General features: G+C 37.7%; 1 protein-coding gene across 1 annotated transcript; it reads left to right on the forward strand.

Moving 5' to 3' along the window:
* Nucleotides 1-1166: 1166 nt before the first annotated feature.
* On the forward strand, nt 1167-2501 carry LOC124847860 (strigolactones hydrolase CXE15-like). The gene has a single exon (XM_047325447.2). The coding sequence runs from the start codon at nt 1243-1245 to the stop codon at nt 2251-2253; it is 1011 nt and encodes a 336-aa protein (XP_047181403.1). The 5' UTR covers nt 1167-1242; the 3' UTR covers nt 2254-2501.
* The last annotated feature ends 14274 nt before the right edge of the window (nt 2502-16775 follow it).

The following is a 16775-nucleotide window of genomic DNA, read 5'->3' on the forward strand; positions in this document are numbered from 1 at the left end:
CCGGACAATCAGTCTAGTAGTAGGCCTTGCTTGAAACGTATGTTGAAATGTATTTGATGTGTTTGAATATGAGAAATGTATGTTTATACTTGAATTAAATTTCATAAGCTTACCCTGTATTTCCTGTGTTGTCTGGTTTTGTATGTCCGTCCTTGTCGTTGCAATGATCATCCGTGTGGATGTGAGCAGAAGGAGACGAGTTGCTGGAAGAGGCGCTAGAAGAAGAAAATTTGGTAGAAGTAGAAATGAAGACCGAACAATAGGACGTTCGGTCAATAGTTTAGTTTGAGTGTAAGCTGGTCACCTTTCCTTTTGAGTTTATTTGACCGCTCGGTAGTTCCTTTTGTAAACCGTTCGGTCATGTTTGCTTATTCTATACAGTTTTAATTGTAATCATTCTATAAAGTCGTTCGGCCATAACCGTACGTCCTTGTTAATTTTAAGACTGATCTGAATTATTATTAAATGTAATTATTCTATCATATAGTTTATATTGTATTTTTGGGATGTTACAAGTATTTACAATAAATAAATTGAAATATTACATTAGTTTTTCATAAAACTGTTTTTTTTCACTTAATTTAATTTATGTTTGTGATCGTATTCACCATTAATTCAAGTGGGTTGTTAATGTGACAACGACACTGTGGTTTAAATTGGAAAATAATGCATTATTGCACGACTCTAACACCCTTGCAAGATGACAATCCAGAAAAGGGAATCAGAAAATGACACGACTATATAATAAAAAAAGAACTGTCGAGAAAAGTTGATTAGTCAATCATGAAGATAACTACTAAAAGTGGTTATACAATTAAATTAGGATTATCCAATTTAATCATATTTTTCCCGTTCCAATTTATTCATTCATCCATCTTTACATTAACATAAATTAATTTCATTCAATTCTCCAAAAGGGTGCATTAGAAAAACTAATTATTAATTAGAATCGAAATTGCTTTCGGTTTCTCGTGATTATGTAATTGGTGAATGATTACGTGAATTTTCAAACCACACAACACTACATAATAATATTTAGTGAAGACTTGGATTTTCTTCACAATTTCTAAGTCTCACACACCTTTACGCGGAGAATTCCCAGAAGCTTCACTAGTTTATCCCACTTTTCACACCAAAGCCTCAAAAGTCACATTTCTTCCCATTATATAAGGCCAACCCCAAATTGGCTTAAACTACTACCAAGTATCTTTAATCCAACCCTAAATTTTCCATTACAAAAACATGGTGCAGCAAAAGAACCTAGTTGATGAAGTGTCCGGTTGGCTCAGAATCTATGATGACGGTTCGGTCGACCGGACATGGACCGGACCGGCCCAGTTCAAGTTTATGTCTGATCCGGTTCCTTCTCATGAAAAATTTATAGATGGTATTGCAGTTCGTGATACCATCATTTCTCGTGAAGGCCATGACCTCCGTGTTCGATTATACTTGCCGGAGAAAGCGTCGGAAAGTAAAAAAAAGTTACCCATCATTCTTCATTTTCAGGGTGGTGGGTTTTGCATCAGTGAACCGGACTGGTTCATGTACTACCAAATTTACGTTCGAGTTGCCCTTTCAACTCAGGCAATTGTAGTTTCTCCTTTCCTCCGACGTGCACCGGAGCACCGTCTCCCAACCGCCATTGATGACGCCTTTGACACCCTCCTCTGGCTCCAATCTGTGGCCCGGTCCGGTTCGCGTGAACCGTGGCTCGAGGAACATGGGGACTTCAACCGGCTTTTTCTCATAGGGGACAGTTCTGGCGGGAACGTGGTGCATGAGGTGGCTTCAAGGGCCGGTTCGGTGGACCTAAGCCCGGTTCGGGTTGCAGGAGCGATCCCGGTTCACCCCGGGTTTGTCCGGTCAGAGCGGAGCCGGTCCGAGCTGGAAATGCCACAATCACCGTTTTTAACGTTGGACATGCTCGACAAGTTCCTAGAGTTAGCACTGCCGGTCGGGGCGACGAAGGACCACCCAATAACGTGCCCGATGGGTGAGGCGGCACCGGCGCTTGAAGGGCTGAAACTGCCGGCGGTGCTGCTGTGCGTGGCGGAGATGGACTTGGTGAGGGACACGGAGATGGAGTACTATGAGGCCATGAAGAAAGCCAACAAGGACGTTGAACTTTATGTGAGCCATGGAATGAGTCATAGTTTTTATTTGAACAAGGTTGCTGTGGATACGGACCCCAATGTTAGTGCAAAAACCGATGCTTTCATAACTAAGATCAAGGAGTTCATTCAGGAGCACTGAATTATTCCATAAGGGTTTCATCAACTTCATCATTGAGTTCGAGTCTTAAAAAAGATAACTTTTTTACTACCTTCGTCCAGAATAACTGTTTCTAATGCAAGATTACATATTCCTTAAGGACTTATTTCAGTGTGGAAATTTCATAATAATCGTACGAAAGCTCTTAAATTTTGTGGAGTATCAAGGCTGTCTTGATATTTGTTTCCTTGTTGTGTTTACATTGTTATAAAATCTGAGTTTAAGTTAAATTTGAACATCATAAATTTATTATATTTTGGTTAAAAGAAGATAAGTTTGAACTTATATTCCATTGTTACCAAATTCATAAGAAATATATTATTGAGAATTGTTTCGGTTGGAATTTTGTGAGACCGAAACACTAACCTTTAACTTGTGTGTTCCGCTCGTATACTCTCAGTTTACCATTCGGTTGTCACTTGTTCCGATCGGCGATGCTCCTGACCGCTCGATTGTTGCTTTGGACCGGAGGGGGAGGTACCTGCAAAAGATACTCTTACGCTCAAGTTAGGAGCGGTTTAATGAACGGTATATCACAATTATATATTTGTGTCCTGATCGGACGTAAGTAAGGCGTAGTGGAGTATGATTTGATCGTGCCTTTACCTCAAGCCTAAACCCTTATTTATAGAGTTTAAAGGAATCTGACCAATTAATTTACCTCTTAATGGTCATTAATGCAAACCTTAACTGTTTAACGGTAGCCGTTACTACATTTATTGCGCCTTAACTCTGCTTAATGGTTGTCGGGACTGAAACGCTGAGAAGCTTGTCGAGACTGATTGGTAGCCTAAGACCAATCGGTAGCCTGTGTGCCCTATGACCGATCGGCAGTCTGTGAGCCCATAGTAACATAAGCCCCCCAAGTCCGAGTTAACTGTTCGGCTTTAGCCGAACGGTTAACTATAGGACTTATGAGTTTGAAGGAGGTTGTTCTTTTTGTATTGAGGGGTTTGCTCTCCATGTGCTTCAAGTCGTTGTATCTTATTTGGGTCGAACGGTTTCATGTATTGAATCTTGTCATTTGTTCTATAAGGCCGAGTGTTGCATACCTGAGACTTAGTCCTTGTTATCAGGGCTTCTTGGTTGACGAGTGGGATTTACCGCTAGGCCAAGAGGGATTTACCTCTTGGTCCTTAACTTCAACGAGAGTTTACCTCTTGGCCAAGGAGAATTTACCGCTCGATATTTAACTTCAGTGAGAGGAGTTTACCTCTCGGCCGAGGGAGGTTTACCGCTCGGTCTTTAACTTCAGCGAGAGGAGTTTACCTCTCGGCCGAGGGGGATTTACTGCTAGGTCTTTTACTTCAGCGAGAGGAGTTTACCTCTCGGCCGAGAGGGTTTTACCGCTCGGTCTTTAACTTCAGCTAGAGGAGTTTACCTCTCGGTCTTTAACTTCAACAAGAGGAGTTTACCTCTTGGCCAAGGGGGATTTATCGCTCGGTCTTTAACTTCAGCGAGAGGAGTTTACCTCTCGGCCAAGGGGGATTTATCGCTCGGTCTTTAACTTCAGCGAGAGGAGTTTGCCTCTCGGACGAGAGGGTTTTACAGCTCGGTCTTTAACTTAAATAGGAGGAGTTTACCTCTCGGTCGAGGGGGATTTACCGCTTGGTCTTTAACTTCAGCGAGAGGAGTTTACCTCTCGGCCGATGGGGATTTACCGCTCGGTCTTTAACTTTAACGAGAGGAGTTTACCTCTCGGCCGTGAGGGATTTACCACTCGGTCTTTAACTTCAGCGAGAGGAGTTTACCTCTCGGCCGAGAGGGTTTTACCGCTCGGTCTTTAACTTCAACAAGAGGAGTTTACCTCTCGGCCGAGGGGGATTTACCTCTCGGTCTTTAACTACAGCGAGAGGAGTTTACCTCTCGGCCGAGGGGGATTTACCGCTCGGTATTTAACTTCAGCGAGAGGAGCTTACCTCTCAGCCGAGAGGGTTTTATCGCTCGGTCTTTAACTTTAACGAGACGAGTTTACCTCTCGGCCGAGAGGGATTTACCGCTCAGTCTTTAGCTTCAGACTCTTTCTGAGAGACTTCTTCGTTGAACATGAACTTTAACAAAGTTAGCAACTGACGACTGAGCATGAATTGCTAAGCTTAATTTATTCCATAGAGAAAACATAAGACAAGAACAAGAGTCTAAAATCAAATGAAATTGAGTTTAAACATGACATTAATTAAGTTTTGGATGCCTCTCCTTAGTTGATAAATCCACAGACCGATCGTTCCCGAATACGACTGGCACTTCAACTATAGCCCCGCCCCCGCTCGTTCTTCCTATAAGCTCGTTCGGGGCTTCTTCGCAAATATCCTTCCCTAAGGAGGCTGCTTCATGCTTCCTTTATATACCTACGGAGATGTCCCGCCCAAATAAGACTTTCTATTTCATTTTTTAGCGTAATGCATTCTTTTGTAGTATGTCCATGGTTTTGATGGAAACGACAACTCTTCCTCTCGTTGGCGTTTTTCGGAGATGGTTTCCTTCGTGGTGCGAGAAGCTCTACGTTGAGGGCCTCTCCGAGAACTTTTGCCCTAGGTGCACTAGGGGTTGTATAATGGTTAAACTTAAATGTTCGGGGAAGCTCCCCACTTTTATCATTATTGCCGAACAGTCGCTTACCGTCCCTTCTGCCTCCGCCTACATCAGCTTGTTGCTGCTTTCTTTGTGAGATTCACATTTCTTTCATACGGATGAACGCAACTGCTCTTTCCTGAAGCTCCTCCATAGTTTTTGGTGGTCTTGCATACAATTTTGGGTTAAATATGTTTTTAGTCCCTAAACTATTGGCCGTTTCTGGTTTTCGTCCCTCTTCCAAACTAAGGTACGATTTGGTCCTCAATCTTTAAAAAACGTTCGTTTTAGTCAAAAAAACGAACGTTTTGAGGACTAAAACGAGGACTAAAAACAAAATTTTGAGGACTAAAACGAACGTTTTTTTAAAGAATGAGGACCAAATCGTACCTTACTTTGAAAGAGGGACGAAAACAAGAAACGGCTAATAGTTTAGGGACTAAAAACATATTTAACCCTACAATTTTTCCGCAAAATATCCTGGTGTCAAACATGAAGGCAAATTATTGATGATAAAAGAGTGATTAACCTCTCCAGCTTGCCGTGCGGTTTCAGTATACATTTTCATAAAGGCCTTCAAAGTTTCTCCTTTCTCCTGCTTAGTATTTACCAATTCTGCCGGTGTTATCTCCTGTTTCCGATTGGAGGCGTATTGCCTTCTAAAGAGGGTTTCCACAGTGGCGAAGAAATCCACTATGTTGGGAGGAAGAGTGTTATACCATTCCAATGCCTCTTCCTTGAGTGATAATGAGAAGGCTCTGCACATGACCGGGTCGCTGTTTGTACAGAACGCCATTGCATTACCGAACGTCCTTAGGTGATTGTCCGGATCGGTTGAACCATCATACTTATCCAATGTGGGCGAAGTTTTTTCTGGCATAGGAGTTTGTATAATGGTCATTGTAAAGGAAAGTAAACTGGTAGGCCGAACGGTATGTAGGGGTGTTGGTTCCCTTCTACCTCGACCGTTTGGGTTGGTGTGATTATGGCTTGCTTCGTTGTTATTCTCTCGATTTGAGGCAGACCGCTCGGGAGGAACCCGTTCGGCCCTCAGCGCCACAATCTCCTCTGCATGCCTCCGCCGCATCTCTTGCTGTGCATGCGCCTGCGCTTGTATGGTCTACGCCTGTGCCTCAGTCTGGGCTTGTAACTCTTTGATTAAATCTCTGGTGCTTTGCTTCCCCATATTTCTTGTGGTCACCATTGGGTGCCTTCAAGCCTTGGCCCCACGGTGGACGCCAAAATGTTTCGGTTGAGATTTTGTGAGACCGAGACACTAACCTTTAACTTGTGTGCTCTGCTCGTATACTCCCAGTCTACCGTTCGGTTGTCACTTGTTCCGATCGGCGATGCTCCTGACCGCTCGGTTGTCGCTTTGGATCGAAGGGGGTACCTGCAAAAGGCACTCCAATGCTCAAGTTAGAAGCGGTTTAATGAACGGTATATTACAGTTGTATATTTGTGTCCTGATCGGACGTAAGTAAGGCATAGTGAAGTATGAGTTGATCGTGCCTTTACCTCAAGTCTAAATCCTTATTTATAGAGTTTAAATGAATCTAAACAATTAATTTACCTCTTAATGGTCATTAATGCAAACCTTAATTGTCTAACGCTAGCCGTTACTACATTTATTGTGCCTTAACTCTACTCAACGGTTGTCAGGACTGAACCGTTGAGAAGCTTGTCGAGATTGATCGATAGCCTAAAACCGATTGGTAGCATGTGAACCCAAGACCGATCGGTAGTATGTGAACCCATAGTAACAAGAATTAATCTAAATTCTGCATTAAAATTTTAGTTTGGAAGTAAGAAATATTTATGATTTTGAGTTTGAGCTCATACAAAAATATTTATCAAATGTTAACTGCTGCCGCATTAAATAAACCAGAGTTTGGTTTTGATTGTGCTATGTTTAACTTGGTGTTCTTAAGCTTCATCGTGCTAATAAAAATCATCGTTGCTGTTAGGCTTTCAAATCATGGAACAGTTTTTGAACATTTAAATGGGACAACAAAGGTTCAATATGACCCTTTTGAATAGGAAAATGTTTATTTTATAATACTCAACAAAAGGTATTTTTCTTATTAAAAGATTTAAGGTTTAATCCTTTTCGACATCCCTATTTATGTACGAATGTCTCAATTGGGTCCTCGTTTTTTAAAGTGTATCAAAATGGTCCCTAATTTTGAAAATTGATATCAATTGAGTCCTTTCCGTTAAGTTGGCTGGACGGCGTTAAAAAAATTGATGAGTGGATGCTGAGATGATGAACGAACGCTCGTCCACCAGCGAACGAACGCTCGTCGACCACCGAACGAACGGTCGTCCAGTGTGGAACGAACGGTCGTCCAGCAGTAAGAGGTCGACGAGCGTTCGTTCTCTGGTGGACGAGTGTTCGTTCGCTGGTGGACGAGCGTTCGTTCGCTGGTAGATGAGCGTTCGTTCGTCATCTCAGCATCCACTCATCAATTGTTTTAACGCCGTCCAGCCAACTTAACGGAAAGGACTCAATTGATATCAATTTTCAAAATTAGGGACCATTTTGATACACTTTAAAAAACGAGGACCCAATTGAGACATTCGTACATAAATAGGGATGTCGAAAAGGATTAAACCAAGATTTAACTTTTGTATCTGTTTCATGTATTAAACAATTCAATCCCATATCTAATAAATTTCGTTCCGTTATCTTGAAACAATTCAAAACAATTATTCAAATAGTAATAATCATGACAAATTTTACCGGTCTATTATACTGTAATATTATTATTATTTACGGTAAGATATTACCCTAACATATACATTGTAAAGACTTAGCGAATAATGATTTAAAATTGATAAAACTTGACTATTTTAATATTAAAATATTTTATGATAAATAATTTTTATGAATTAATTTTATTTTTAAAATATATCATCTCTAAAAACTACCTTTTTAGAGTTTTTTTTTATTTTTTTAGAGTTTTCATCCTTTGTTTGTGTGATTGAAAAACCGAGACCATAAGAATGATTCTTATTGCGAGCTCTTCAAGTTAGATTAATCAGTTTCTTTGTTTGAGTAAGTTGAGTTTCAATCCCTTTTTTACGGTGTTTTCTTATACCTATTGCATGTAGGCTCGTTCAACTTGCATGTGTCTTTTGAGTCATCAGTTTGAGTGATTCTAATTGTGTATCCTGATTATGATTTTCTGATTTGTAGAAGCAAATAGAGTTAATTGAGCTGTAGGACAATTTGAGTTCTTTAGAGTTATTTGAACTCCTAAAAGACAAGGGAAGCTAACTAATGCCTTTTAATTTATTATGATGTCTATAATTTGTGTTAGATGTTTGAAATGTTATGAAATTTGGTAGTTAGGCTGTGGTGAGTGTGAGCTTGATCTAATGGATTGAGTCATTAACCATTTGAGTAAATTGATATCCAAACTAAGGTTTAAACATGTTTTCAAACAATTACAAGTATTAGGATACCAATTTGGTCATTTGGAAATGACTTGATACACATAGATCAAGAATCATAGCTTATGGTTCTGGTATGATGCTGAGGGGTATGGAGTAACGTTGAGCATCACGAAGTTAGAGAGCTACTGAACTCTAGGGCACTGAGTGCTAGTTTGGGTGTTAAGAGTTGCGAAAACAATGAGCTCTTTGTGTTTTGGGCGCTGAGCAGACACTTTGGGCCGTCCAACACTATGCTCTCTGTTTGGCGGCCACTAAGTGGTAAGAAGTGGTGTTGAACGCCACTTCTTTGTTGTAGGTCTAGGCTTTTATTTCTTTTAATTCACTGGATGAGTGAGTTGCTCGGGCGCTAGTATGAGACATCTTTTCGGGTTTTCCTTTAAGTTTTCTCTTTCAAAAGTTGATTTCTTTAAAATGTTTTATACATATTAATCAAATAGGTGTGGATATTGTATATTTTGATAATTGATGAATATGGTCGTGTGTATGATGTTATTTCAAATATGCTATGAAAGTGATAATGAATTCTGGTTAATTTATACGTTTGCTAGTGTTTTCTTTTTTGCAATGATCACTTGATTAGTATGGACAAAGGATGAAGTTTCAGTGGAATAGGAGTTGGCTAGCGAGGGAAACAATGTTTAGGAGGATATAAAGATCATAGTTAAATTTTAATACATTGTAAATATCTTTTATGGCTTAAATACTTCTTATACGGACTCTTATATATAATATTTTTTTTATGGTTATATTGGAATGACTATAATGTTGTTTATTATATGTTTTCTTTTAAGTGAATTGTTCTTGTTTATGAGATATGTGAACTTTTATAATATGGTTAAAACTATTGAAATGAATTGTTATAAACATGAGACTCAAAAATCCTATAAGTGAAAAATATATATACATTCTTATACTCATTCATTCTATTTTCATAAAATCTCAAATATCTCACTGATTTAAGAGTAGAAAGTCTCTTGTAAGTGATTTAGGAGTATATGATTTTTCTAATCACTCAAATTTTGCAACATGTTTCAAGATTTATGTTAAGGGTTGGATAAGAACAAATTTTGTATTTATAAAGAAAAGAAATTAAGGGTAAAATAATAAATATAAAGTATGTGTAAAAATTTGTTGATGTCAAATAGTATTTTTTTCTTAAGATGACGTACACAACAAAATCAAGAAATATGAACCTTATAATCAAGGGACATTGTTCTTTACAAAAGTCGAAGAGACCGGTAAGACTTTAATGTAAAGATGCAGAGAAAATAATTGATTGAGAATCGTTAATCAGCACACATTTTTCATTTCAAATTATAATTTATAAGATTTTCAACTCATTTAAATTTTTAATAATTTGTTGAACTAAATTTATGATTTGTCTCGTCTTATTTAAAGTACAATATAAAAGCAAATTTATTACATATATTAGCGGATTAAAGAGGTAGATTCATCTAGATTTTAAAATAAACTTTTTTGAACAAAAGAGTTATTATTTTTTATAAACTTTAAATTAAAGAATTAAAAATTCACATCAACACACTTGTCATAAATTTAAATTATTTTTGTGTTTTAATATTACTTTTATCCATCATGTCATTACATAAATAATAATTCATTCCATTATTAGTTTGTATTTTTGTATTTTCTGCAAGGACAAAAGAAGTAGCATTTAGATGACCCCAGCTACCATGTAGCTTGAATTCAGTGACTGTGTATGAAAATTGAGTTTGGTACATGGTGGGTTGGAGTCTCCATCCATATTTTTATGAAGCAACTCCTCAACCTCATAAATTAACTTCACTTTAGTTATGAGCCATTAACTTAGCATCAAAGATGTGAATGATTCTTTTTTCTTGTGAACCAAATTCTCTGAAAACAAATCATATACAGTACTCACCAATTATCACACATATTATATTCAACTTTATTACCGTACCTTCATTGATGCTTTCTCTTTTGGTGTAATGCTTTCTCATTCATTTGGTTTCGTAAAAATAGATACAAAGAGAAGTTAAATTGTGATATTTGATCATGTTTTTTTGTGATGGGTGTTTCGATAAATGATTTATGTAAGAAACGTAATCAAATTTACATATAAAATATTAATATCACACTAAAAGCTTTAAAAGAATAATTTTGTAGGTTGATTTTTATTTAATGTGAAACTAAAAATGATATTTGGATAGGTTTGTAATTTCTTTTTCAAGTGCTGAGTTTTTTTCATTGATAATTTTCTTTTAAGCTAATTACGGATATCTTTTTATATTTTTATAGTTGTTCACTATAATGAGATACGCTTGTTCAATCCTTTGTTAGGAAGATTATCGACGGGCCGACCACTAGGACTAACCTACCTTTGATACCACTAATAAGTTTATCGAAAGCAAACTATTGAGGAGATACAACATCGATGAAATACGAGTCGAACATAACTGATGAGTCTTTTGGAGAGTAGATTGCTGGAGATAAACAATACTAATGAAATACACTAATGAGTCTTTTGGATGGAGAAAAACAATACTAATGAAATACGAGCCAAATACCACTTCTAACCAAAAACATTAAAACAATGAGTTTATGTGTCTTCTTCTTTATAAGATACTCAATTTTCTCAATTTTACTAAAAGTGGAACTTAGACTCATACTTTAATAACCTAACGACCTCTTCCTCAAGTTTGAGTTCTTTCACTTTGACACTACCTCTCAAGCTAACGATGTGTACCCACTTACTTATACTGTCATTAACTAGACACGTTTATCTGACCCTCCATTAAGAAGACTTTAGATAGGGAGAGTTGTCTGAGATGACCACCAAGACTAACCTGGATTTGATACTACTGATGAGTCTTTCAAAGGAAAATTGTCAACACCAATAAGATACGAGTCAAATTTACATAAGAAATTGACACTACTTTTAACTCAAAACAATGAATTTATGAGTCTTTTTTCTTATATGATATTCAAGTTTTTTTTCTTGATGTAAAACTTAGACTTATATTGAATAACCCAATAATATAATATTAATTAGCTAGATAACAAAAGTGAAATAATTATTGTGACTAACTTAACTATAATATAAAGTTGATGTATCACCTAAATATATCTATCTTAAAATTAATATTATTACAATTTTAGAGTGATAAAAATCAATGAAAAATACTTTATCAAAACTAAAATCAAAATTCACATTTTTTATAAGAAGAAAAAAATGATTTTAAATTTTTTAAATGAAAAACAAGGACCTTTTTATTATAGAACCAAAAGCCAAAACTCATAAATTTGATTGGAATTAAATTTAAAAACATGTCTAAATCATTTTAATGACAGTGTTGAAATGAATGCTTTATCATATGTATTTTTTTAGAAATTAAGAAAAAGAAACGAAAATTATTTATAAAATAAAAATTAATTTATATATATAAGTTAAAAAATATACTTTGAAAACATAATAATTTTTGTAATAAAATATTTAATTTTAATTTTCAAACTTATTTGTGTCAGAACAAGTAAAAAGCCACGCACGTATCATTTTAGTGGGGTTCACGTGTCAAGAAGGGGGCTCGACACTCAGATGACGAACGCCAGATGTCAGGTGAAGAGGATCCGAAGATCAGTTAGTGGAAAGCAGGTGTCAACAGAAGATGGGACGTTCGTTTTGAAGTGTGAAGCGAAACTTGGATTTTCAGCAAATCCATTCCACTCTCTACATGCACCCTCTTTCCAGATTTCTGAAGAATCTCATTTTCTCCTCCTTCTCTCTACCTCCTCTTCATCTTCTCTCTGAGAAAACACTCACTTTCTCTCCTCCGATCACTATTCCGGCACCGTAGGAGCACTTCCGGCGTCAAGAGCTTCCAGATAAACCGTTCGGTTTGTGAAGCTGGGCTGGTAAGTCTTTCTCTTCTCTCTGACGTTCGTTTTCCTAAACATGCAAACCCAGTTCTGGGTTCGTATGTTGATAACCATTCTTAAAATGAGTGGTTCTGATAATGTCGGGTTGTCACTTGGTGTAGTTGAATTTGTCGAGCGTTGATGGTAGAAGAACCTGTAGTGGTGAAATTGTATTTCTGCGTCTAGGAACGTTCGGTCACGCTCAGAGGTAAGGGAAGCTTATTTAATTTAATTTGTATGTTGTTGTACTGAATGAACGTCCGTTATTTGACTGAATGATTTTGATGCATGATGGTTGATATGATTGGATTGAATGAACGTTCGTTTATTTAATGACTGGAAATGAAATATGACTGAGTTATGTCATAATGTATGAAACTTATATGATATGGATTGTATGAAGTATGAAAGTTGATTTTGATATGAATGTATAAAGTTATGAAACTATATGTTAGGAAATGAGTAGGAAAAGAAATGATTCTAGTATGAAATTTCTCATATAAAAGTGCACGTTCGTTACTGAACGGTCATTGATCGTTCGGTTTTCCTGGTGAACATAGTTGAAATGGGATTCTTTCATTTGGAGAGAATCCTAGTTGAGGACGAGCGTCCTCGTGTGATAATACTATGCTTGAGCGTTCGGACAAGCACAGTTGTATCTGGGTATCCTTTTTATATATATGTAATGGTATATTTTCGTCGTTCGTAAACACTACTTCGATAGTATCTTATTTTATTTATCAAGCCTTTTATTATAAGTTTATAAGTGCTCGGTCTTATACCAAGCGCTCGTACTGAGTAGTGCTCGGTCTTACACCAAGGGCTCGTACTGAGTAGTGCTCGGTCTTACACCAAGCGCTCGTACTTATTTCTTGTATAATCTATTTTGATGAAAAATAGTGTTCGTCTAACTTAATAGAATTGTCTTCTCGATCGTACTCGGTCATTGACTGGCATTCGGATTTCGTGATGTAAATTCAAATAAGCTAAATATTCATAAACGTTCGGTTTCTTCATGTGAATTCTTCTAAGTATTATTATTCGAATGTCATAAAGTGTGTGTATCGATTGGTTCCGGCTTAGAGTTGAGGCACTTGGCGAGGTCTTTTCAGCGTTCGGTTCGAACTCTCAAGGGTCAGTTCATCTAATTGACTCACTTTGTAAATAACGTCCGTTCTAGTCATTCTTGCGATATGCAGTTGACCTCAGTTTCTTTCGTAATCTGATAGTAACTCTCTCGGTCTTATTCTATTATGGAACTGGAGACCTCTCTGTCTCGTTCTAAGTGTTCGTCCTCGTTCTGAGAGAGGATTGAACGTTCGGTATCTGGTGTCTTTATAAATCTTTGAAAAAGGAGGAAATTGACATGATTAATAATGAAAGGTGAAATTGAGATGAGGAATGATGAAAGATGAAACTGAGATGATTGATAATGAACAATGAAGAGAATATGATATGAATAAAATGTGTTGGAATTATGAACGAGCGTTCCGGGGAGGAACGACTCATGTATGAATATTGAAGTGGTAAAGTATGACTGTGGTAATGCTAAGCTGTCGATTCATCCTGATGTTCCGTGAGTACTCGTCCTCACATAGAGGAGGTAGGTCATGTGTGGGAACGACAGGACGTCCTAGTCCTTAGGGGTACTTTGGACAGATAGGACTAACCTCGGGTGGCAGCTGATGAGAGTATTCCAGTTACTACATCACCCGGGTGCACGAACGTCGTAGCTACACAGATGTCATACAGTCCGGACGGTCAGTCTAGTGATAGGCTTTGTATGATACATACGTTGGAATTTATCTGGTGTTGGATTATTTGAAATGTATGTTTATGCATGAATTAAATTACATAAGCTTACCCTATTTCTTGTCTTGTCATGTATTCCCGTTCGTTCGTCTTTGTCTTTGCGATGATCACCCTGTGGGTGGGAGCAGAACAAGAAGAGTTGCTGAAGGAAGCATTAGAAGAAGCGCTGGAGGAAGAAGCTTATCCGAGTTAGAAGTTAAGACCGAGCCGTAGAATCGTTCGGTCAATAGTGGTCTGAGCGTAAGGTGATCGTTCGCTTACTTTTTCTCTTTCGTTTTTGTTTTGACCGTTCGGTATATGCTTTTTGTAACCCGTTCGGTCAGACTTTCTTTTGGCGTTCGGTTTTAATTTTAGAGTCTTTCTGTAAGGCCGTTCGGCCATAGTCGTACGTGCTCTTTTATTGTATGAATGAGTTGTAATCTTACTAAATGTGATTATTCTATTATATAGTTTTAGACTGTATTTTTGGGATGTTACATTAGTGGTATCAAAGCCGTTAGTTCCTAAAATGACCTGTGAGTTGCGGGTTTGTCATGTTTTCCTGTATGAAGTTGAGGCTAAATGGTATGTTCTACCATTTTCCCCAAATTTAGATGCAAGATTTATATACTCAACTACAAGTTTTGAGAACAGAGAATGTCTTGATAGAAGTAATGAGGATGTACACTCATGACTTGTACCAGAGATGATTTTCTTTTCTCAAATTCTGATTGAGATGTGACCCTTCTATTTATTGAATTCGACCGTCCGGTTTCTATCTGATCGTTCGGTCTCTTATTGGTCTTCTTGTGACCGAACGTTCTATTAATTACCGTTCGATCATGCACTGTCTTATTGACTTGTTGATTTGGCTTTTGGCCGTAGTCAGCGTTCGGTTTAAATAGGGTCCCTAAGTTAGATTGAAGAGTATTTCCTCCTTGTATTTTCATTAGGGGGCATCTAAGTCTTTTCCTCTCTCATCTACTATTATGGATACGTGTAACTCCACGACATTGATGGATTGAATAATCACAGATAGGCAGCAACAAAACGTCGTGTTAGTTCAGACTTTTCAACATTTGGAGAGCGCTCAAGTTTCAGCAGAGACGTCTCAACAACAGTATGTGGATTCGGAGTGGAAGTATAGTACTACAGCTGGGTCGTCTGCTTCTTCTCCTATTCATCAACAAGAGTGGAATATTTGTGAGCATTGCTAAGAGTGTTAAGGATAAAGAGAGTTGTTTGAAGAATTGTTCGAAGTGTGAATTACTGGATGAGTAAAATGCAAATACTAAGGAGTGTGTAAGTAGTGATAAACCGAGATTCGGGTTTAGTTGAGAGTTTCAGGGACTTAATATTATAAGTGAGGATACGAACGTTATCAGGGGCCTCCATTGGTAGTAGCGAGTGAACCATTCGGTAGAACTGATCGGAAGTGTAAGTGGTGTAGAAAGAGGGGTTATTACGAACAAGAATGCCTAATAGGCAGAAAAGCTAGTTCACGATCGCTACCTGCTAAGAGATTTCAACAAAAGGAAGATGATAGATCTTAGATTAAATAGCCGAGTCAATAATGTCAAAATCATAGGTAGTAATGTTAGAGTTAAGCCGAGCGTTAGTTATTTTAGATGGCTCAAACAGTTTTTGTTTAACTGTCCTTGGTAGTTGCTTTTCATTTTTATAAATACTAAACCTTTGTACTTGTAAAGTGAATTGAAAATCAGTGAAATACGAATTCTCAGTGCATTTAAGTTTGTACTTTTTCCCTCCTTGACCGTTCGGTGCAAAGGGATTTATCGTTAGCGTCTCAAACCAATTGATTAGACACTCGGTGCAAAACCCTCGTTCTTTTTCATTCCAACAAGTAAGCTCCGGTAATCTCAATTTTATACTCTTCGTTAAGCCTTGCGGTGTTTAAATGTCAGTGAGTTAGATGTTCAATGATAGTGTAGTGAGCGTGTTACTTGCTGGCGTTGCTTCACTCGGAAGTCATTTCAAGTAGGTAGTGTGTAAATCGCTCGGTTGTTAGTAGTGTGGACCGTTCGGTAGCAAAAAGGGATAGCCCGAACGTTAATAAGAAACGTTTGGATTGTTGAGTTCTCCGGAAGAGGCGCCTAGGTTATCCCCTCAACGTGAAGTTGAACTTTACTTTGACCTGGTAGCAGGTGCGGAATTAGTGTTAGTAGCCTCTTACAGAATAGCTTCAGCAGAGTAGATGGAACTGGAGAAAACATTTTATTATAAACGAGCGTTTTACTACATGTGTACCAGTTTGGCCAATAAAGAAGAAGGATGAATCGAAATGCAGCGTGAGGAATGTCTAAGGGTAGCGTTCAACTTCTTATGGAAAAAGGAGTGGTATATAAAATTTGTCAATTGAGAATTTGATAACAGTTGAAAAACTGTTATTTTCATGCTTAAAATTGATACTAAAAGCAACCTTTAACACTTAGAAATTAGCTTGAAATCATGCTTTTGGTTATATTTTTAGAAATAAGAGAGCTGGACAGGTTTATGCTTGATTTCAGTGTTTTTGTGCAGGTTTTAAGGTGAATTTGGTGAAAGAAGTGAAGGAGGACAGAGATGGAATCAGAAAAGAAATCAAAAAGTGCAAAAGGAGAAGCCGCAACTACCGGTCAACGGTAGTTTACCGCTGAGCGGCACTCAGGCAGTCACGTTGGATCCGTTGAGGGGTGATTTGGCCGCTGAGGGGAAGAAAACAACTCACGCACTTACCGCTGAGCGGTAGTTTACCGCTGAGCGGCACTATTTTTTGGCTTGGGCCTAAT

The sequence above is a fragment of the Vigna umbellata genome, chromosome 3 (assembly GCF_029865625.1).
Source record: "Vigna umbellata cultivar VRB3 chromosome 3, Vumbellata_1.0, whole genome shotgun sequence".
Classification (NCBI taxonomy): Eukaryota; Viridiplantae; Streptophyta; class Magnoliopsida; order Fabales; family Fabaceae; genus Vigna; species Vigna umbellata.

What these genes read in the sequence shown, in the direction of transcription:
- LOC124847860 (XM_047325447.2), top strand. Translation starts at nt 1,243, where the DNA reads ATGGTGCAGCAAAAGAACCTAGTTGATGAAGTGTCCGGTTGGCTCAGA.